This window comes from Anolis carolinensis, chromosome 1, assembly GCF_035594765.1.
Source record: "Anolis carolinensis isolate JA03-04 chromosome 1, rAnoCar3.1.pri, whole genome shotgun sequence".
NCBI classification, from domain to species: domain Eukaryota; kingdom Metazoa; phylum Chordata; class Lepidosauria; order Squamata; family Dactyloidae; genus Anolis; species Anolis carolinensis.
Genome location: NC_085841.1, coordinates 265814629 through 265838523, shown reverse-complemented (window position 1 = coordinate 265838523; position 23895 = coordinate 265814629). Strand labels below are relative to the sequence as shown.

The 23895-nt window shown below is 41.4% G+C and overlaps 1 protein-coding gene across 17 annotated transcripts in view; it reads right to left on the bottom strand.

Annotated features, from left to right (window-relative positions):
• Positions 1-23895, bottom strand: part of brsk2 (BR serine/threonine kinase 2) — a 496678-nt gene that overhangs the window by 64698 nt on the left and 408085 nt on the right. For all 17 annotated transcript variants that reach the window (XM_016993435.2, XM_062967615.1, XM_008108160.2 and 14 more), the window contains exons 7-11: positions 21751-21819; positions 11762-11908; positions 5438-5469; positions 3757-3921; positions 1172-1269 (exon numbers count right to left, since the gene is read on the bottom strand). In XM_016993435.2, the coding sequence (XP_016848924.1) occupies positions 1172-1269; positions 3757-3921; positions 5438-5469; positions 11762-11908; positions 21751-21819 (511 nt within the window). The remainder of the gene's footprint in view (positions 1-1171; positions 1270-3756; positions 3922-5437; positions 5470-11761; positions 11909-21750; positions 21820-23895) is intronic.

Sequence of the window (23895 nt, the reverse complement as noted above, 5' to 3'; positions counted from 1 at the left end):
GGGCTCCTAATAACATTTTAGTATAATGTATAATCACTTTAGCACCAACTCATATTTTAAATCCTGCAACTCATGTTTTCCAAATTTGTCCATGTCCCTCTAGAAAACTGAGCCCTACATGGCAACTGTTCAAGCAAATGTTCTCTCATCTTAGTTTGAGAGCACAGTTAATGGCTAATGATGAGATATTAATCAGAAACATTATTACTCTCAATTAAACTTTGCTCTACTTTCCCAGAGATGCTGTTAGGGGCAAAGAACTGAACTCTGTTTCCCTTGGGGAAAGGAATACAACTCAGACTTGAACAATGCGTATGAAATGAATGCTAAAATACAACAAGACATCACACAAATATATTTTGCTCAGAGATAACGCTAGCACATTCAGGGAAGACTTTTTTCATTCTGTATAAAGAAATCCAGATAATAGTTTGTATTAGGATAGGAAAAAATGGTATGATATAACCTTGGGGTATGAGAAGTGGGAGGGAAGATCACTTCAAAGAGCTGGGGAATAGTATTGCACTTGTCTGCACAGGAAGTGAAAATTCAGACACTTGAAGGATTAGGAATAAAAGGATTCTCTCTTCTCTTTGTGCCAAAACATGCATCTAAATCAATGCACCATTCTTTAGGGAGATCACTTTAAGAAATCAGAAGCACCACATCAGAATAGACACTACTATAATTTCCAACTGTCTATTAAGTGAGATTTAATGAGGGAAAGAAAAAATGTGTCATTCAGATTCATCTATAACACTGGGGATGCTTATTTCTTCTTCCTTTGTACAAAATATACTAGGTATGAGATGATTTAGAGATGGCAACAATCTAAAACTCCAAGTACAGAAGAACTCCCACCTGCACAGTTGGTTTTTTTAAAAAAAAATCAGTGGACGCAGAAACTGCAGGTATACAAAGAGATGGATATGAAGGCCTGAGCCATCTACCACTAACATGGTTTTGGAAGTCTTTCCAGTCATATAACTTCTTAGGTATACACTAGATTTGGTAACCATGCAAGGAGTTTTTTGGTCAAGTTCTATATTATAAAATGTGCCACTAACCACTAATTACGATATGACTAGTCCCCTTTAAATGAGCATACTACAGAAAAGAGAGATAGAAGTGTGTGTGTACATATATACACACTCCTATTTCATGGTTATACCTATTTCATTTCTAGGAGGAAGATCCTCATCCTCATGACTGGGATATCTCTCTTTCCGATCGAGGAGAAGAAAATAAATCATTTTTTCTTGGTTTTCTCTGGAAAAAAATAACATTACATCATAATCACCATCATACAATAAACTACTCCAGGTTTCTGAAGATTAACCCTAATGATGGTACAGTAGAACCTCAATATTTGCAGAACTGGTATTTGCTGTTTCATTTTTCCATGTATGACAAAATATGTCATCTTTAGGTACTTTCTAGGTCAGTGGTTCTCAACCTGTGGGTCCCCAGATGTTTTGGCCTTCAAGTCCCAGAAATCCTAACAGCTGATAAACTGGCTGGGATTTCTGGGAGTTGTAGCCCAAAACATCTGGGGGCCACAGGTTGAGAACCACTATTTTAGGTCCTCAAGCACAGCTCTGTGGTGTTCATTTCAATAGAGTTTGGTATTATCAATGGTTTTGTGTATTCATGCAAAACACAGGAGCGTATTCCCCATGGATATGGTGGTCATACTATTTTTAAAATTCTGAATCTAATACATGATCACCACAATATCTCCCCTGTTCAACTCTCCCCCTGTAACCCATCTGCCCAACTCAGAATGATAGCAATAAGCATTTTCCAAGATCCCCTAAGGTCTTCAAGAATGATATCACTGCTGATAGGAGATATCAGTGGAAGGCTGCTCTGCTGTTCTCCACTAATCAGGAAGTAGCTTATATTGAAGGAGGAACTACAGCAGAGGAAAGGTGCAGTGGGTTTTTTTGAGGGGGGGGGGGGAGGAAGGGAAGGTTGGTGGCTGCATAGTTCCTACAAAATTCTAACGTATGCAGTGACTAAGCAGTGAGTTACAACAGAGGAAGGTGGAGTGATAGTGTTGTCACTCACTAACAAGATGCTATCGAATAGCCATACCTCTGTTAATAACTGCTCCTTGAAAGACAGACTGTACATGGCTCACATGAGACAAACCTTTGCATGCATAAGTTCATAGCTCCCCTGGAACAGGACAGTGAATATATGCTGACTTTTATTTCTTTATTATGAACTTTAAAGAAGCTACCCAAGACTTTGAACATATCTTAAAGTTGCAGTTCAGCAAGGCAAACAACTAATATTCACTGCCCTGTTGATACAGAAACCATCTGCAACTACTGCTCACAAAGATTGATTGAAATGTACAACACTGTATATTAAGCAGCATGTATGGACTTGTAACTGGAGAGTTATATGCACGTAAGACTTAAGGTTGTCAAATAAATCTACCTTAAATCAGGAGATGCCCTCTTGAATATTCTGTATGTTTAGAAAATGGCCTTCATTACAACCACCTTTTCGAATATTTGTTCTGTCTTCTAATGTTTTGATTTTTATTTCATTTTGGTTTATGTTTTTGTCCTTTTGGAACTGAAGATGTGTAATATAAACAGAAAACGCAAGTACAAAAACCTCATAACTGCAGGCTGAAGATGCTCAAGGATTTGATCAAGGTGTTGGTGTGGGATAGTGCTGGATAGGCTAAGGGTGCTTCCCTGCTTTGGTGTGGATTCCCACCCCCAATTTCAGCAAAAAAACAAACAAAACAAAAACAACCCGGGCTTTCCTGGAAGGGTTCTACATGCCATCCTGATTACAAATAAAAGAAAACTTATCAGGATGCCATTATGTTCCTCCTTGCGCCCTCCTCGGGCATGAGGAGGAACATTATGGCATCCAGATAAGTTTTATTTTTACAGGGAAATTTGGGCTTGGGGGGAGGGGTGTGTGCCCTCTTGGTTTTTCGGGCTCCTGAATGACTGTGTGGCTTGGGCCCGGGAATTGCGTGGCCCAGTCCCTGGGTCCAATCCACAGAGGGCCCACACCTGGTAAGACTCAGATCTTACCAGGTGTTTAATTAATTCGAAACAATTAACCAAATTAATCTGGAACAAACCCTAAGCTTCAAAGCAAGATTTTTCTATTTGAACCAGGCAGTTCCCACAAAGTGCTAAATGGCCTTAAACTTTGTGGCCGCTTGGGAAATAATACCTTATGTTACAGAATTGTTGCAAGGATTGCTGCCAGTTAATGCATGTGAGGTGCTTTGAGCACTTGAATACACAAAGGTTAAAGATTATTGGGGATTTCTTGGACTTCTCAACTGAACTACAGCAATGTGCTTTATGGGGTTTCCAAAGAATATGGTCTGGGCACTGCAGTTTGTGCAGAATGTTGCTGGCTAGGTGCCATCACAGACAGTGAGAGGTGAGCAGTGTGTCCTTCCAACCTACCACACTTGGCAGGCCCTTCCCAGTGTTGGCACCCTGGCTGAAGGACACTGCTCCACTAGAGCCACTGCCCCCCCCCCCCCGTTCTTGCCACAGAAAAGCCAATTAAAGGCATATTTGATGTTATGAACTGTTGGTAAATAAGCAGGGATTCCCTTGTTTCCAGCTACAAGTATTTCCCTTGATTTTAAAATCAGAGACATGCAATCAGTGATTTGAGTTACACAATTACAATAGTTTCAAAATCCTATCTTCTGAAGTATTTGGTGATCCTTCCAATATAGCAAAGTAAAGGATGAATGCTTACTCTTCTGACAGCAGGTCCTGTAAGAGTTTATTTCTGTCACGAAAGCAACCTAACGAGTGCATGCTATCTAAAACATCAGGATCAATGTCCTCCAAGGAAGGGAGAGAACGAATTTGCACTTTTCGAGGAATTGGTTGTTCGGGTTCTGGCTCATTCTTACCGCCTCTGCAAAAAACAAAAAGTACATAAAGTCAAACATAGCAGCAGCATTCAGAGTAACAACAAGACTACAAACTCACCTATCTTACCAAGTTCTCCTACAGATTTCAAATTCAATAGGAGATTAAACTTTTCATATCTTCCAGACATAGCTGTTTAAAGAGTAACTGCTCTTGATATATTGGAGAGACTGCAGAATCACTAAACCAGACATGACTTTTATTGTGTCTTTAGCCTGCATGGTTCCCATAATTTTATCAGGAAATTGCCATGATGGAATATTCCAGTAGTAACCATCCCATGTTTTCCCACCCCTCCTCTTTCTCCTCTTGCTTGACTCCATAAAAAAAAAATCCAATTAAGATGGATTGAATGCATAGTTCCACAATGTACTGGTAACACTAGGAGCCATCCATCTAGAAGTGCCATAAGAGCTGTGCAGTGTTTCAAGGCTATATGTTTGTAAATTATGGCAAACTACTCCTGATGCAATTACAGGTGTTGATCCAAGAATAAATCAAACTGTTGGCAACATGACTAAAAAGCATAGCTGAGTTTATAGATGAATAATTTCTCAAAGTGTGAATTGTGAATAAAATATTGTTTCCAAAGCCTCTGCTCAAATGAGTGTACTTCAGAAAAAGGCTTGTGTAGATGCCTATATAACTTCTTTATTTCACAGCATTAGTGTTTCAATAAGGATATCCCAAAGAAACATTTAAGTGTTGTCTAATTTATCTTGTTTTCAAACACAGTATTTCAAAATAGATGTTGTATTCTAAGCTTCAATCTCGTCAGGGAAAGGCCATTTTAAGTGGGAAATACTATTTTGTTTAGCAGCCAATATCTCTAGTCTCACATAAACATCTAGTTAATATGGAGAAATACAGCTTTTTTTCTTTTTAAGAACTGAAAGAGATGTATGTTTCAGCATTAGGAAAGCTAAATATGAAGTCTTCAGAAAAATAAAGGAAGAAGAAAAATTCAAACAGCACCTCAGTTGGCTGGAGACTGTTGGAGTTGTAAACCAACATATAGCGCAATAGAATTAGGAAAGCTTTGCAGACTTTAAAGAGAACTTCCAATGAATGATGTCACTACATTCATTAATAGATCCATGCACAATAAAAAAAGTCAGTATCATAAACATGGTGCACATTTGAAGGGCAGAAGTAGGCACATTTTGGTTGTAAATTATTTATTGTTTTATTTGTGTATGTTTTTAGTTCAAAAATGTCATAAAGATGCTCACATATTTCCTCTGTGATTTTAAGAGGGCTACTGTGAGTGACTGTTTGGGTATAATGAAAAGAAGGAAAACAGTGTTCATAGGCCTCTGAAGGTATTGATTTAAGCAGAGGCCAGGGAGAGTAGGGGGAGCTTTAGTTCTTCAGCTCCTCTTAAGGCTTCCCATATTGGAATCCTGGGGCAAATTGACCAAAGTTCATTTACAAGTCTGTGGCTTCCACAAAAGTAATCAACTTTAAGATTGTTTTTCAAACTTCAGAGAAAAGTTACTTACATATACCATATGTGCTTCTGAATGTGTTCTAGCTACAAAGAAAAAGAAAACAAAAGGAATGAGTACCACATAAAATACCCAATACCTTAATTACACCATAGAGCACTGGGTTTTCTAGTCTACTGAATGTCAGATAACAGAAGCACAAATCAGAAATGAGCCAGAAATAAAGAAATGTGGATTGGAATAGTCCCAATTCATCTCTAGTCTGGACATGAGCATCTATTGAAGAGAAAGGGGATACTCCAACAAGAGACCTTAGAGGGCTATTAGCTTCCATACACACACGCCTTGCAAAAGTGTTTTCCCCAAAATGAACTGGTGAGTGTATAAGAGGTATTTTCTCTGTATTTTCACCCCCAGGCCATCTTCAGTCCTCTTAATTTTTTTGCACTCACAACCACTGTACATCTGATACATTTTTATGTGATCCCAGGTATACAGGTATAAAAATAGGCATACAAATCAAACATTTATTGATATAAATCACAAAGAAATTTATTTCAAACCAATTCTTTGGTGTACATATAATTTTATCATTTATTAAAGACAAAAGCAAATTTGCATGCTAACAAGCTAGGTGTACTTGTTTATTTTCACATAAATATTTGATACTGCAGGAAGTAAAGCATCTTCAACATTTTTTCACGCCATGGTGGCATGCTTGATTTTCAGCTTCAAGTAGCAGATTATACTCTGTTTGATATCCTATTTTCTCCTGAATAAAGGGACCAGAATGAAGTGTTTTTGAAGTTCATGTCTTCAACTTAAAAGGCCCCAGGTTGCAGAGTGTTCCTGAAATCATTGAAATGGATCCACATCCACCTCCTCATTGTTCCAATCATGGTCTCATAGACTCCAAAGAGTTAGGAGATACCACAAGAGCCATCTAATTGAACCCCATTCTGCCATGTAGGAACACTCAGTTAAAGCACTCCCAACAGATGGCTTGTCTGACTCCCAGGAAGCAAATCCCACTGTCAAACAACTCTTACCATCAGGAAGTTCTTCCTAATGTTGAAATTGAGTATCTTTTCCCGCAATTTGAATCCACTGTTCCATGTCTTTGCCTCTGGATCAGCAGAAAACAAGCTTGCCCCCCTCTTCAATGTGACATCCTTTCAAATATTTAAGCATGGCTATCATGTCCCCTATGTTTACATACCCATAATCCATATCCTTTCTGCTCCTTACAAGAAACCCAAATAGAGGATATTAACCAGCACACCAGATTCAAGATAACTAACGGCCTCTTATTTTAATTCTCAAAGCCCTCCCAGAATAAAAATGTCTTTGCTTGCTAGTAGAAAAGCAGTGCAGTAGGGATGTCAGCTGAACTGCCATGGAAAGATGTTCTAGAGGATGGAAGTAGACATTGAGAAAGCTCTTTCCCCATGTCATCACCAACCATGCCTGGTGTAACCAAGGTAAAGATTGCCCATGAAGATCTAAAAATGTGGGTTGATGCATATAAGGAGTTATGATCTGTTTGAGAATTTGGATCCAAACCACATCAAACGTTAAGGAACATAACCAGCACATTGAGTTCTGCCCAGAAATAAATCACTAGCCAACAAGGCTATTTCAGCTGGGAGGTAAGGAATCGCGGTGGTGCAATGGGTTATGACCCTTGTGCTGGCTGAAATGCTGACTTGAAGGTTGGCGGTTCAAATCTGAGAGAAGGGGTGAGCTCCCATCTGTCAGCCCTAGCTTCCCGTGCAGGGGCATGAAAGAAGCCCCCCGCAGGATGGTAACACATGCGGCTATCTCCTGGTCAACATCTTTGAAGATGGCCGATTCTCTCACACCAGAAACAACTTGCCTCAGTTCGCTTCTGACACAATAAAAAAGCTCGAAAGTTATATGTTCCCTGTAACTGCATCTGTATGTGCACTCAAGTTGACAAGCGACTCAAAGGGACATACACACACATAATGAAACTTATAATGGCTCTATAAAGATTTTCTTAGATAAGGAATACTCAGAAATGTCTCTTCCTCTGAAATAGAGCCTACATACCTTTTATTTGTTTATTGTTTACCATCCATATACTAGTCAGGGCTTCCTCTGCTTAGTTTCCAAGATCAGACAGGATCTGGTGCCTTTAGGGTATTCAGGACTTATAATTAGCCTCAGTCAGAAATCTAACCACTAGTATAGTCATCTGCTTCGGTGGAAAGGAAAGCTTGATTTGTGTGCCATTAACATATTGAAGACATGAAACTTCAAAATTACAGATAATCTCTTAAGTTTTCTCGTACATATAAAACAGCATGGGGGATAGCACTGAGAGACCTTAGAGCAGGGGTCCCCAAACTTTTTAAGCCGAGGGCCGGTCCACAATCCTTCAGACTGTTGAGGGGCTGAATTATCATTTGAAAAAAAAAATACAAACAAATTCCTATGCATACTGCACAATGGTAGTGCAACAACAACAATGAAAGAACAATACAATATTTAAAAATGAAAACAATTTTAACCAACATAAACCTATTAGAATTTCAATGGAAAGTGTAACACAATATTAGCATTATATATTACTATATTGAACTATACCACTATACTACTAATAATATGTAATATATAACATATAATTAATATTATTATATGGTATTACTACTAGTATTATATTGTATAACATATGATTATCATCAATATTATATGTATATACAATATATTATATTATTAAAACTGATATAAAATATTATATTATAAAACTGAGGGCGGGGGCCAGGTAAATGACCTTGGAGGGCCGCATCCGGCCCCCGGGCCTTAGTTTGGGGACCCCTGCCTTAGAGGTTAATAGCCAGGGTGAACAGGAATCTTACAGCAAAGTCATCTAAATTTACCCTGCCAGGAAGAATTGAAACTACCATACATGTGCCCTTCTCATAATTAAGTTATAATGGAGTTACATATGACTGTCATAAGATAAACATGACACCCAAACTCACCATGTTATGTACTAGACTGCATGCAGAAAAAATGTTTTAGAAAATGTCTGATGCATAGGATTTACCACTCAAATCATTGAGTAGGCGAGGTGTTGGAATCAATTATACTTAATTACTCCCATTTCTGCTTCACTTCTTGATGCCATTTCTGGGCTGCATTTGTAACACAAAGAGGCCTGGCAATTTGCCTGGTTCCCTCTCCCAGGTGAAATCCTGTTTCTTTCAGAGCTTCAACTTAATCACTTTTGGCTGCCGCTTGGCATCATAATATATTCCTCTTTGCCTTTCTACCTGCCTCCACTGGAGAGTGTGAAAGGGGAAGACATGCCAAAACTTGCATGGCACACAGAGATTTCTTTGGAAGTGAAACTGACTGAGAAGCTGACAAGTCCAAGGACTGAAACAGTCAAGGTCTTTACCACAAAACAAAGCTATACTATAAATAGGATTACAGTAACAGTCATCACTGTATGCTGAAACTACATGCCAGAAGTTTTCTTGTGGTGTCAAAAATAATCAGGTCAAAGAAAAACTTTCCACTTTTCTCCACGAAGGTCAAACATAGCAGTTGAAATGCCCAAGCTAGTAGTAGTCTAATGGAGGAAGCAGACTATTTGCTGGATCGTGATTACAAGTGAAGGCAACTAAAAACAAACTGCTGAGTTTACAAAGCAGTATAAGTGCAAATAGCACATTGTGCAGATAGATTTCTACAAGGTGTGACCTCGACATGGAAAAATAACTGGAGCAATGGCAGGCCCTCTTTTCTGGTCTAGGACCAGAAAGCCAATAAACGGGGCAAAAATAACCAAGGTAGCTGTCCTGATCTCCTTACTTTTCACTACATTTCCAGACTAATGAGAACTGTTGAGGTGAAACATGTGCATAAATTTGTGAGTGAACAGGGGGGGAAAACCTGACACAAGGCTGCTTTGAGACTGCGAGGAGATGGCTCACATAGACAGGAGGCAAATCAAAGGCTTTTGTGTCTTATATAACAATCACCTTGGAAAGCTTGTCTGAGCATACTTTTTTTTTAATGAGATAGCTTGTTCAGCGTGTCAGGGATTTTCCTAAATCAAACATCTATTAAATAGAAGTCAGAACAGTCAGAATTGAAAATGATGAGTCTCCTTTCAAAAGTAAAAGGAAATATTAAGCTTTCTGCTCCTAATTAAGTAGCAAACATACTCTAACTTTCTTTGGCTTGGCTGAGAATGAAGATGCAGGGAAAGGGAACTTCTGCCCAACTTCTGCAAGAACTCTAAAAATAAACAGGAAGCCCTCTCTTATCTTTAATCAGTGATTGGGGTAAAAGTTTTCAGAATACAATAAGTGCTCAGAATTTGGGGCACACACACAAAATGAATGTCTGGCTTTATAAATCATATATGCACATTTATAAGAGAATGACAATGGTGTGTGTGTGTGTGTGTGTGTGTGTGTGTGTGTGTGAAAAAGCCAGGGGACATATCCACTAGTGATATGCAGCAGGGGGCACCAGCCACCACTGACAGTTATCTGTATGTAATTACACTCAAATACTATGATGATATTATCCATGCCTGCTTGGGTGCTTCCAAAAAGCTTCCTGCCCTTTTCTTTATTCAAAAGATGCAGTAATTAATTAAATCTTTGTTGTTTTCATCTACTTTAAAGTGACAAGGAAAGGTTACAGGAGGGCAATTGATTCTGACAAGGAGCCAACTCCAGGCTTTTGCTGGGCAATGTGAAGGAGGGTGATGCTCATTGGGAATTAATCACATTCTTTCTGCCTTAATTTAAAACATTGCATTTAAATGATTGTTGAAGTGACAAAGGCATAATCCCCCAGAAGGGGATTTTCCCTCTCTGCTAGTGCATATTAAACATTACACCATTTAAGGGAGAAGATTTTAAAATAACATGCTACCATATGACCTGGCACAGTTGAGCATGTTAACGACACACGCATGGCAAAACAAATTATAGAGAAGAGATGGAAAATCAGGCCATAATTTAGCAGATGTCCAAGTTATTACAATTCCAGGGTCTTCTCAGTAGATATACCCAATTTGATTTGTTTTATGTCATTTGCTTTCACCCGGATACTGAAGCCTAGTTATTCTGGCAAATTCTGGTTATATATAGCACAGTGGTTCCCAACCTGTGGGTCCCCAGATATTTTGGCCTTCAACTCCCACAAATCCTAACAGCTGACAAACTGGCTGGGATTTCTGAGAGTTGTAGGCCAAAAACATCTGGCAACCCCAGGTTGAAAATCACTGGTATAGCAGGTGTTTTATAGCTTAACTGTTAGCTCATTGGTGCACTACAGTTTTGAGTTATGGAATGTCTACTGGTGAGCGCTGCCAGATGCCAGAATTTTGTACAGAGTCACCAATTTTATGGGTGAACTTCATGCAAGACATGCAAGTGTATGCAGTAAGACATGGCGTACACAAGAGATACTTTCCTATCTGGACTGTGATTACCCAAAGGCCCAGATATAACCAAATGCCATTAAATTAGCTTACTTTTGAGTCGAGGATACCATAGAGTTGTGTTGGAAGATCTGAAGATTCCTAAAGAGAATTTGCTAGATCATCCAACACAAAAGTGTGTTTTTAAAATGTTGTTTAATGGGGACATGTTTCTCTCATGTCCTAAATTTTCTGATAACAGAACACCATACTGTAGGCAAAAAGACTAATAGATTAGTTCTAGGGTGTTCAAACTATGATATATTGAGTCAGAGAACAGAAGTAATGAGCTAAAATTACACACCTAACTACAATAAATAGCATTTTTGGGAATGAGAATGTAATAACGTTTATTACAAAAGGAACATGATGCACAAAAAGAATTTTACTTATTTGGGGGAGGAGTACATTCTTGTTTCCGAAGTTATTTCTCAAGAGTTTTAAAAATAATTTTATAGACACTTTGATAGAAAATTTATATAATTCTTTCTCAAACAATCTAGTATTTGAAAAGTGAGTATGTAGCAGATATGTTGCTGTGGATGGGTAAAAGTGGAAAGAAGGAAAGAGATGCCGTAGATCAGTGGTAAAAAGAAATTGTACAGGTTGTTAAGATATTATCTTTTAGGGATAGCCTTCCCCAATCTGATATTTGCAAGATGTTTTACAATGATTAATCCCTCCACTCTCTACCAGCAGTCAAGCTTATGGGATCCATACAAGTATTTTGCCCTTGAACTTCCAGTTTCCCAGGTTAGGAAGATTAGCCCCAGATGGTTATCCAAGACTGAAGGATGCTATGGTCCAAAATTCTGGGGGAAATCAATCTAGGGCACAACGATTAAGAAAAAGGCAATAGATATCTTGGAATGTCAAAGCCCTAAGATCTGCCATGAAGGTCATCTTACCGTTAGCCGTTTCGAGGCATCCACTTCAATCATCCCCCGTAGGAGGTTCTGACAGTCTGGGGGGATGAAATGTGGCATATGGAAGACACCACGTTTCACTTTTTCCAGTAGCTGCCGTAAGTTATCATCATCGAATGGGAGAGCACCCTAGAGCAGCACAGTCAAGGGAAAGGAGTCAAAAGTAAAAGAAGCAGGGAAAGAAGTCAATGGTTGTTGAGCAAAATCCATGCAAAAAACCCCCCCAAAAACAAAACTGGAGATAAAATGGGAAGCATTAAGGAGATTGGTTCATAGACAGAGACAGAAGACACGAGCAAACACCATAATATCTCACATTGGTATATCCTTTTACCTATTCCAGCATAGAAAATAATGCCTAGTTCCATGTAGCTAATTCTTTTAGAATTTTAATTAGCTAGCACGGGGAAAAAGCATGCAGTTGTAGGTTTTCAGAAAATGTATCCATAAATACAAAGAACTGCTCCACTTCAATAGAGGTTGTGGTCATAAAGCTCTGGTCTGCTGGCAGTCCTCCTGGGCAAAGTCTTAATAGCAGATGTGTTTCTGTGCTTCTTCATTCTAGTCTCCTATAGACATAGACATTTATACCAAACACTAAGTGTCTGCTGTTTAGCAGCAGCATTGTTCACCTTAGTATATGTCAAATGGCCAAATGTAACTTGAGATTTATGCATAGTAATAATAAAGGGAGCAATGAATGTGTTTTTCTCAGTTAATCTAAAATGAAGATGAAAAGCCAGTGGATGAAATAATGGCATGTTTAGAAACCTATGGAGTACCAATAATCAGTCTTTTTCTCATACTTGCTTTCATTATCCGATAACAAAACAAAAAGACTTTTTAAGGCTAGCCAACATTTGATTAGATCCATAACACAAAATAATTCAAATTCCATGATTCATTCTATATTTTTATATAGACTTAATTAAATCAAATTTCTATTTTAGCTACAAAGTTTCAAGTTTAAAACAACTGAAAATTACTTTTAATTGGTAATTTAGTGGTTACAAAAAAAATACCACAACGCCTGCTGGAAACACTTGAAAACTATGTCAATACACTTGAACAGAAATCAGGTTCCATTGATACACTTCAGTGGACACTCAAGAGTGCAAGTTCAATTAGTCTTTCATGCCCCATTGTGCTTCTTATGTATGTTTTCAAATGCTTAAGAGTTCAAAATGACCTTTCATTTGTAGATGTTAACATTGGCAATGTTGCAGAAATCTGGAGAAGTTTCTTCACATTCGGAAAAAACTGTCGATTGCAAACAAGATATGCTTTCAGTCTACTTGATGGTTTTTCTGCAGGTACAATCTTTTCTCATTTTCTACACCACAGGTCAAACTTTTCCATCAGTACCTTGAAGGCATTCATTGTAAAGTTCTGTACACTTGTTCAAGTTGGATTTTAAATGGGCACAATTCATAAGGAGGAACACTTGCAGTTCCTGAACTACTTCCTTGTGCCTTGTAAACCTTTCTTAAAGCTGACTGAAGAAAAATTCCAGAAATGGGATGCACACATTTAGCCTATAATATTCCATTGGTGATGGTGAAGTTGCCTAGATGTTGTTTTTATAAGTCTGCCTTGAACAGATGTGAGGAATCCTGTTTTTCACCCATAGGCTCCACCACTGATCTTGCTGTGTCAAAAATCACCTGAAATTCTTTCACAGATTCTGTGCATATCTCCCTGGTTTTTTGTTTTGTTTTGTTTTTTTACAAAAAGACCATCTCACTGTTGGATATAGGACTCTCTTTTAGTTCTTCAAGTGTTCTCACCACTACACTGTACAGTTCTACAAAATATAAAACTGCATCATGTTACTCAACCCAGCGGGTTTCACAAAGCGACAACAGGCTGTTTGCTCTTAATTCAGGGAAACAGTCTTTTATATTTTTTTTCATATCAGTCTGATGGACAATACTCTGAAGAAATTGCACACAGATGATATTCTTCCTTGGCAGTTACTGACAGATGGAATGATGCAAGTCTTAGCTAAGGCTAGAGTGAGTGAGTACTGCAATGGATGTAGACAGTCACTGGATGCTTCTGCAATAGCATTGCCTGTGCACCACTAATATGGCTACTGAAATTAGCAGCTCCATCATAACCCTGTGCACACAAATATTTCAATATCAGCCCAGTTTTTCCAGTGTTTTCAAAATAATGTTTGCATATCCTCTACCTGTCATATGTATTGCATCTTTCAAAATTTTTTTACTATCTTGTCACCACAAATGTCTATTAGGTTATTCTTGTCTTTGCTCCTGTTCCATGGTTTTTAAAAGCAGGGCTAAATAATTATATTCTAAAGAATTATATTTTCACTTTAAATTGGAATATCTAAAAATTAAGATCTATGATCCACACATAGTATAACATTGTTAGAAACTACATAAATGTCAGGACCCAGGCTGCAGAGCACCAATAACCATACACAGAGGCCAGAATCTATCTAATATCTTTATTGAGGAAATATATAAAGTTAATAAAAGCAAGTGTAGAAAATAGTTCAGAAGTAGACCTTTCAGGAAAGGTCAAAATTAGTCCAAGAAAACAATGTCCAATATGAAATATTAAGGTCCAAAGTTGTAATCCAATAACCGAAACACTCACTTTGCCAAGCAGTGAGGGGAGATGACAAGGTCCTTTAGTCCATGGAGCTTAATGCAAGGCTAGGAAGCAAACTAGATTCTTGGCAAACAAGGCTTGATTCAAGGCAACAAGAAGCGAGGAGCAAGAACAGGGTCCGTGGCAAAATCCGTGGCGAGGTCCGGGGAACAAGGCAGGGCTGGAACGAGAACAAGGTCCTGGAAACTGGAGTAGCGTAGTCCACACACAATCTACTCCCGAAGCTGACGAATTGACTCCGCAAGGAATCCTTTGTGGCCAAGCGTCTATATAGGATCTTGTTTTCCCACCAAAGCAGACTTTCTCTGGGGAACAAGAACCGAAACCTAAACTGTCCAGATGCAGGACTCCTTAAACTTTCCCAAGGGAAATAGACTTAATCATCTAATTGTCTGGCAGCTATCCGGGCGCTTCGGCGAGTCGCCTCCCGCGCGTGTCTATCTTGATTATAATAAAGGCGGTGAGAAAATGGGGGAGATTTCTCCTCAAGGCTTGTTTGTCTGACTTCTTGTGGGCAAACATCCTGCAGCTGCAAGGGCTCCAAATCTGGCAGAAACGGTGGGAAACCCAAGTTTTCCTCTTCATCTGTCACAACAGTACTAGGAACGGGACTACATGGCCCATAAGTCATCACACTATCCCCCTCCTCAAGGCCCCTCTCCAAAATGGGCTCTCTTCTTGAGGTGCGGAGCCGCGGCTTGGCGGGGTAGGCCTGATGGAAGCGGCGGGCTAAATCAGGGGCATGGACTGTGGAAGCGTCTTCCCAAGAGCGTTCTTCGGGGCCAAAACCCACCCAGTCAATGAGATACTGAAGGCGGCGGCGGAAGCGAGAATCCAAAATGTCCTGAACCTCGAATTCCTCCTCCCCATCCACCAAAACAGGAGTGGGGGCCGGCCGGTCTGCATCGGGGCGCACACCATCCGCCGGAAGGAGCAGGGAGCGATGAAACACTGGATGAATGCGCATAGAGCGCGGAAGTTGAAGTTTGAAAGTCACGGGGTTAAGTTGCGCCACCACTGGATAAGGACCAATGAAACGGGCATCTAGCTTCCGGCAGGGACGGTGGGAGGGCAAAAAGCGAGTGGACAAAAGAACCCGATCTCCTACCTTGATCTCGGGGCCCGGCTGGCGATGGCTGTCAGCGTGGCGTTTCTAGTCCTCCTTGGCTTGGTCCAGTTGCTGGAGCAATAGTTGTTGCACCGCTGTGAGTTCTTGTAGCCAGTCCTCCGCTGCGGGGACTTCTGAGGTTTCAAAGACAGGAGGAAAGAAACGTGGATGGAAGCCGTAGTTTGCAAAGAACGGGGTTTCCTTAGTTGAAGCCTGGACACCATTGTTGTAGGCAAACTCTGACAGAGATAACAGGGAAGCCCAATTGTCCTGCTGATAGTTTACATAACAACGAAGGTATTGCTCCAAAGTGGCATTGGTGCGCTCAGTTTGCCCATCCGTTTGAGGATGGTGAGCTGAAGATAAACGAGAGTCTATGCCCAATAGTTTTTGTAGTGCCTTCCAGAAACGAGAGGTGAATTGAGATCCACGGTCTGTGACTAAACTCTTGGGCAATCCATGTAGTCTGAAAACATGCTGAAGGAATAAATCTGCAGTCTCTTTGGCCGTGGGGAGACCATCGCAGGGAATGAAATGGGCCAATTTGGTAAAAAGGTCCACCACCACTAGGATCGTGGTGAATCCAAGGGAAGGTGGTAGATCAGTGATAAAATCCGCAGAAATTATCTCCCATGGACGAGATGGAGTAGGAAGGGGATGCAATAGCCCTGAGGGCTTCTCCCTTCTTGTCTTGGAACGCTGGCATACCGGGCAGGTATTGACATATTTTTCCACATCCTTGCGGATTTTGGGCCACCAAAAATCTCGTAGGATTAAATGCATGGTTTTAAATAGTCCAAAATGTCCTGCTGGCTTGCAGTCATGACACAGGCGAAGCGCCTTTTCTCTGCCTGGTCCTGGAGGGATGTAGACATGATTTCTGTAGCATAATAGTCCATCCTTAAGAGAGAAAGGGAAACGTAGTCCTTGGCGAATTTGATCTTGAGCCCAGGCGTCTGCTTGTTGACTGGCTCTAATTTCTTGAGCACAAAGGGGTCCTGGAGTAAAGGGAGTTGGTTCAATTGGAGTGGACTTGGTGTTTCCCACGGTGAGCGTGGCAAAGTTCCCGGGCTGCAGCAATTGGGATTCAAAAGACTCTCTGCGCCCTGCAGCATACTCTGGTTTCCGTGATAGAGCATCTGCTTGCTTGGTCTGAGCTGGGGTTACATAATGGATCTGGAAGTCAAAACGCTCAAAGAATAAAGCCCAGCGCTGCTGCCTCTGATTTAACTTGCGGGCAGTTCTTAGATGCTCTAAATTACGATGGTCAGTATGGACCTCAATGGGGAATTTGGCTCCTTCTAACCAATGTCTCCAATTTTCAAAGGCTGCTTTTATGGCCAAAAGTTCCTTCTCCCAAATAGTGTAATTTCTCTCTGGGGCTGTTAGTTGACGGGAGTAAAAGGCACAAGGATGAAGATGTTCTCCCACTGGTTGCAAGAGTACAGCCCCAATTGCCACATCGGAGGCGTCAGCCTGCACAACAAAAGGGGTTTTAGGATCAGGGTGCTATAGAATTGGCTGGGACGTGAATAATTTCTTTAGTTGCTGGAACCCTTTCTCTGCTTGCTCCGTCCAGCAGAAATGCTGTTTTCCACGGATGCAGCTGGTGATTGGGTCAGACCAGCGGGCAAAGTCTGGAATGAACTTGCGGTAGTAGTTCGCGAACCCCAAGAAACGTTGCACCTCTTTCTTGTTGGTTGGCGCCCGCCATTCCAATACTGCTGAAACCTTTGCCGGGTCCATGGAGAGCCCTTGTGGCGAGACACGGTATCCCAGGAAATCAACCTCTTCAAGATCAAAGGCGAATTTTTCCAACTTGGCATATAGTCCATGATCCCGCAAACGTTGTAACACCATTCTGACGTGCTTCTCATGTTCTGATTGTGATCTAGAAAACACCAAAAAATCGTCCAAGTAGATGATCAGGAACCGATCTAGATAGTCCTGAAAGATATCGTTGACAAAGTGCTGGAACGTTGCGGGAGCTCCACATAAACCATAATTCATGACTAGGGACTCGAATAATCCGAATTTGGTCTGGAAGGCGGTTTTCCACTCGTCCCCCTCCCTGATGCGAACTAGATTGTAAGCCCCCTGAAGACCCAGCTTGGTGTAAACCTTGGCCCCTCGAAGCCGGTCTAATAGGTCCGAGATTAAAGGCAGGGGATAGCGGTTCCGCTTCGTGATATTATTCAATGCTCTATAGTCCACAACCAAACGTAAGTCCCCTGACTTCTTTTTCACAAACATCACTGGGGAAGCGGCTGGAGATTGAGAGGGTCTGATGAATCCCTTGCGAAGATTTGACTCTATGAACTCCCTGAGAGCTTCTTGCTCTGGTTCAGTCAAGGAGTAGAGATGTCCTCGCGGGATCGGGGCCCCCTCCACCAAGTCAATGGCACAATCATAAGGCCTATGCGGGGGTAGTCTCTCGGCTTCTTTTTCATTGAAAACATCCCAAAAGTCTGAGTATTTCTTGGGTAAGGTGATGATGGATTCAGCGTCTGTGGCGTGACAGACCTTGGCTACAAGACAATGGTTTTGGCAATATTTAGAAGCAAACTGCAGTTCTCTCTTGGTCCATGAGATGCTAGGGTCGTGGAGTGTCAGCCATGGGATCCCCAAAATCACAGGGAAGTGAGGAACCTCGGTAACAAAGAAGGAAATCTCTTCCATATGTTCCCTTATCCACATTCTGGTGGGTTCAGACCATTGGCTTACTGGACCTGTCTTTAGGGGGCGGCCATCTATGGCTTGCACCACCCGGGCGTTCTTGAAATCGTGATATTGTAATCCCAGAGAGTCGGCATACTCTCTATCGATGAAATTGTTTGTTGCTCCTGAGTCTATCATGGCATGGATCATGACGGGTCCTTTTTTCGCTGACCACAAGGTGACCACTAGGAGAAATAGGACCCCGGTTGGCGGCTCTTGAGTGGGGTTTCTGACCGGGTTGGCGAGCCTCTCTACGCCCGGTCGCTGGCTTCCCCCACCGGCTTTACGCCAGCCGCCTCGGCCGTCTCCGTCTCCACGGAGGACGCCGCCGCCAAACGAGCGGCGGGCTTTCTTTTGGCTGGACACTCTCTGGCAAAGTGGCCCCCGTCTCCGCAGTACCAACAGAGGTTTAAACGTTGGCGGCGGGCCTTCTCGGCAACGTCTAATCTGGGACGCACATTGCCCAATTGCATCGGCACCTCCCCGCTTTCTCTGGGGTATGGGGCTGGTGGCGGGGGTCTCCACACTGGACGTGGCTGGATGCCGGCGGGAGCGGGAGGTTTTGCTCCAGCTCTCCCACTCTGGCCTCGGAGCCATTGTTTTCTGTTGGCAAGCATGACTTCGGCTCGTAAACATTGGTCAATAAGTCTTTCAAGAGAGTTTGGAGGATCCACCTTGGAGATTTCTTCCAGCATCTCGATGTTGAGACCCTCCCGAAACTGTCCTCTGAGGGCTATGTCATTCCAACCGGTGTTTTGGGCCAGCACTCGGAACTCGGCTATGTACCGGGGCAAGGGCCTGTCCCCTTGAGAAAGGCGCCGGAGTTTGTGGCCGGCCGCCTCTAAATTGTCCTCGATACCCCAAGTCGCCTTAAGGTGATTCAGGAAGTTTTGCGCGGAACTTAGGTGTGGGGAGGCTTCATCGAACAGCGCCATGGCCCAATTGGCCGCTGGGCAGTCTAGGAGACTGTAAATCCACGCCACCTTAATGTCTTCTTGGGGAAACTCGGCCTGACGGGCTTCTAGGTATGCCTGGCATTGACGACGGAAAACATGAACCTTGGAAGCTTCTCCAGAAAACTTGGTTGGCAACGCCAGGGCAGGGAGACGGGTTCCGCGCTCCTTCAAACCCCGTATTTCTCCCTCCTGTGTATGGAGCATATCTCGGATTCTGTCCACTTCATCCTTGGCGATGGTGTAGCTGAGTGGTTGGTCTCCCGCCCCGGTTCCGGTAGACATTCTGGCCTAGGTTAATTGGTGCTTAAGGTGGCGGAGTCAAACTGTCAGGACCCAGGCTGCAGAGCACCAATAACCATACACAGAGGCCAGAATCTATCTAATATCTTTATTGAGGAAATATATAAAGTTAATAAAAGCAAGAGTAGAAAATAGTTCAGAAGTAGACCTTTCAGGAAAGGTCAAAATTAGTCCAAGAAAACAATGTCCAATATGAAATATTAAGGTCCAAAGTTGTAATCCAATAACCGAAACACTCACTTTGCCAAGCAAAGTGAGGGGAGATGACAAGGTCCTTTAGTCCATGGAGCTTAATGCAAGGCTAGGAAGCAAACTAGATTCTTGGCAAACAAGGCTTGATTCAAGGCAACAAGAAGCGAGGAGCAAGATCAGGGTCCGTGGCGAAATCCGTGGCGAGGTCCGGGGAACAAGACAGGGCTGGAACGAGAACAAGGTCCTGGAAACTGGAGTAGCGTAGTCCACACACAATCTACTCCTGAAGCTGACGAATTGACTCCGCAAGGAATCCTTTGTGGCCAAGCGTCTATATAGGATCTTGTTTTCCCGCCAAAGCAGACTTTCTCTGGGGAACAAGAACCGAAACCTAAACTGTCCAGATGCAGGACTCCTTAAACTTTCCCAAGGGAAATAGACTTAATCATCTAATTGTCTGGCAGCTATCCGGGCGCTTCAGCGAGTCGCCTCCCGCGCGTGTCTATCTTGATTATAATAAAGGCGGCGAGAAAATGGGGGAGATTTCTCCTCAAGGCTTGTTTGTCTGACTTCTTGTGGGCAAACATCCTGCAGCTGCAAGGGCTCCAAATCTGGCAGAAACGGTGGGAAACCCAAGTTTTCCTCTTCATCTGTCACAACAGTACTAGGAACGGGACTACATGGCCCATAAGTCATCACAATAAAATACATTTAATCTGGTACCTAGTTATTCTTAAAATTCTTCATAGTTTAGGAGAAACTGAAGTGTAAACTTTTAAAACTTTTTTCCTTATGGAGTTTAGCCTGGGGAGTCCGATTCTGATATCATTTTCAGTGGATTATTTCATCTTCATTCGACAAAAATGTTGATTAAACATCAAAACTTGGTCACTTCCACTATGTTGGCTATTGCTACTATTGCAGTGTAAATTGGAAGAAGGATAGGTAATGATAGTGTGAATAAATTATCAAAATTTCGCTGAGATAGTGTTTGCAGTTCTGGAGGAAATCTAATTTTTGATTATCATGGAGATTTGGTTAACCAATTAAATTTCATGAGTAAACCAGGTTTGAATTGTTTTAGTCTCAGGGCCTATCTTTAGATTATTAACATAGAATTATAATGCTTAAAGGCATGAAACACCTTGTTTTGGTACTTAGTATGATACATCTACATATTGCTAGTACAGACAGCTAAATAAGTTAATGTGACAAAGAATACTGGGTTCTCCACAAGGAGTTTTTTGAGTTTCATATCTTTTAAAGTTATGAATTAATAATTCAACAATTTCCTACAAGCTCCATTTCAGTACTCATGAATTCTGGCATAAGTGAGAAGAGGGAAAAGAAGTTCTTGTCAACATTTTTAATGGAAAACTATTTAAATAATGCTCCAGGAAAAAATATACATATACCATTATATCATAAAAACTGACTACCAATTTAATACACTAATAGAATATGCCCTGTATTCATAACGCTTCATGTCATTGGAATTGGGGGAAAGGGAGATATGGAAGAAAACAATTAATCAGATATACATTTTGCAGAGCTGAAAGTTTCAGTGGCAAAGAATGGAAACTATTAAATTAACTATTAAGATTATTAAAGTTTGATAAAACATTATTTTTGACAAATACAGTTGGCTTTGGGAAGTTTAAATTTCGTTGAACACAATCATTGCTGTTCTAAAGAAAAGAATCTGGCAGATGCTACCAATTTACACAAGGAAAACTGAGTCATGGAATTTCATTAATAAATTGTGAATTTTCATTAAAAAAAAAGCTTCCAATGACAAAAAACTATTCTTTTTGGGAGATTATAAGATAATTTACAAAAATGTTTTCACTCTCTAAATCCTCTCATTTACATAAGGATCAGTATTTCAGAGAAGATGGAAAATATTTGTCACATATTTCCACTGTGGGAAAGATGCAAATAGTATCATTTGGGATTTTCTCTGGAAAAAGAAAGAGAAGAAATGAATTCTCTAAATATGTAGATGACGTCAAGAGCAGACTTCTTAAAAATAATGTGTAGTGTAGATGATGACTCACCACTAACAATGCAAATAAAATGACTCCGCAGCTCCAGACATCTGCTTTCCTCCCATCATATTTTTCTCCCTGTGTAACATGGAAGTAGGAAATGTCACTGAGGATTGTTAGAGAAATAACATATTCAAGTGTCCTAGAATCCAACAGGAAGGAACAATAAAAAGGTTCTTGTCCCCCCAATAAATAGAGAATACATTATACAAATCTCCACTGCTATACAAAGCATGCATGTTATTTTTGGAAAATTGTAAATGGAATCTTCTTCTGTCCTCTCTCTATGAGTCCCTTAAACCTAGTTGAGAATGAAGGGTGCATGTGGAAGAAGAATACACCTCTCATTCTTGAGAATGGCCCAGATATTTTGTGTGCATGGTACAAGAAAGGTGGGTAGGGCCTGAGAAAGTTCTCAAAAATCCTACATTGATCCTTTAGAACTGGCACATAATCTATAAAAGGAGTGGGCATCTAGGAAGGAAATTGAGTCCATTTTCTTTCCCATGTTCACTTGGTCAGCTGAACTGGTGAGTTTCAGTGTTCTAGAGGTAAGGTTGGGGCCCCTGGTGGCACAGTGCGTTAAAGCGCTGAGCTGCTGAACTTGCAGACCAAAAGGTGCCAGGTTCAAATCCCGGGAGCGGAATGAGCGCCCGCTGTTAGCCCCAGCTCCTGCCAACCTAGCAGTTCGAAAACATGCAAATGTGAGTAGATCAATAGGTACCGCTTCGGCGGGAAGGTAACGGCACTCCATGCAGTCATGCCAGCCACATGACCTTGGAGGTGTCTACGGACAATGCCGGCTCTTCGGCTTAGAAATTGTCAGGTCCCTGGCTGCAGAGCACCAATAACCTTACACAGAGGCCAGTCTCTATCTAATATCTTTATTAAAGAAATATATAAAATCAATAAAAACAAGTGAAGAATATAGTTCAGAAGCAGACCTTTCAGATGAGGTCAAATATAGTCCAGAAATGTATTGTCCAATATAAGATATTAGAGTTCAAAGTTTTAATCCACTTGACCGAAACACACACTTTGCCAAGCAATAGTGTGGGGAAATAGCAGAGTCTTAGAGTCCAATGAAGCTTGACAACAAGGCTGGAAATAAACTTGATTCTTGGCTAGATCCGTGACTGGAGACAAGGCAAACATGAAGCATGAAGCAGAGTCCGTGGTAAAACCGTGAGGCAGGGCAAGGCTTGAAGCTTGATCCGGGAAGCAAGGAACTGGGATTACGAAGTCCACACACGATCTCTCTCCTCAAGCTGATCAATTGACTCCGCAAAGAATCCCTCGCGCCAAACACCTATATTGGGTCTCGTTTTCCCGCCAACAGAACTCTTTCCCTAGAGAACGGGAAACGAAACCCAACTCTGTCCAGATGTGTGACTCCTTAGAATTTCCCAAGGGAAGCAGGCCTAATCGGCTTGATTTTTGGCAGCGATGCGTAAACTCCTTCGTTGGGCCTCCCTGACTCCCCTTTCTCTAGCATAAGATTCCTTCCTGGGAAATGGAGGGGAGTTCTGCCCAAGGCCTGTTTGGCTGAATTCTTGAGGGCAAACATCAACATCCTGCAGGTGAAGAGACTCCGGCTCTTGCTGAACCGGCGAAAACCCCATGTTTTCCTCTTCGTCTGCCACAATAGTACTAGGAACAGGACTACAAGGCCCATGAGTCATCACAGAAATGGAGATGAGCACCAACCCCCAGAGTCTGTCACGACTGGACTTAACGTCAGGGGAAAACCTTTACCTTTACCTAGAGGTAAGGTAAGCATCACTTCCAGATGACTTTTGCAACGATTTTCAGTCATTTTTTTTTCTTTTGGACTTTTTAAAGGAGGATTATCAGAGCTTAGGGAGGTAAGGGAAGAAAGCCATTATCCGGCCCCCACGGCACAAGGGCAGAAGGGGGTTGGGCTAAATGACCCAAGGGGTCTTTTCTTCTCTTACAACCCTTATTAATTATTATTATTATTATTATTATTATTATTATTATTATTATTATTATTAACATTGAGGCTGGGTGGCCATCTGTCAGGGATGCTTTGCTTGTGCTTATGGTGCAGAAGGGGGTTGGGCTCAATGGCCCAAGAGGTCTCTTCCAACCCTCATTATTATTGTTGTTGTTGTTGTTCTTGTTGTTGTTGTT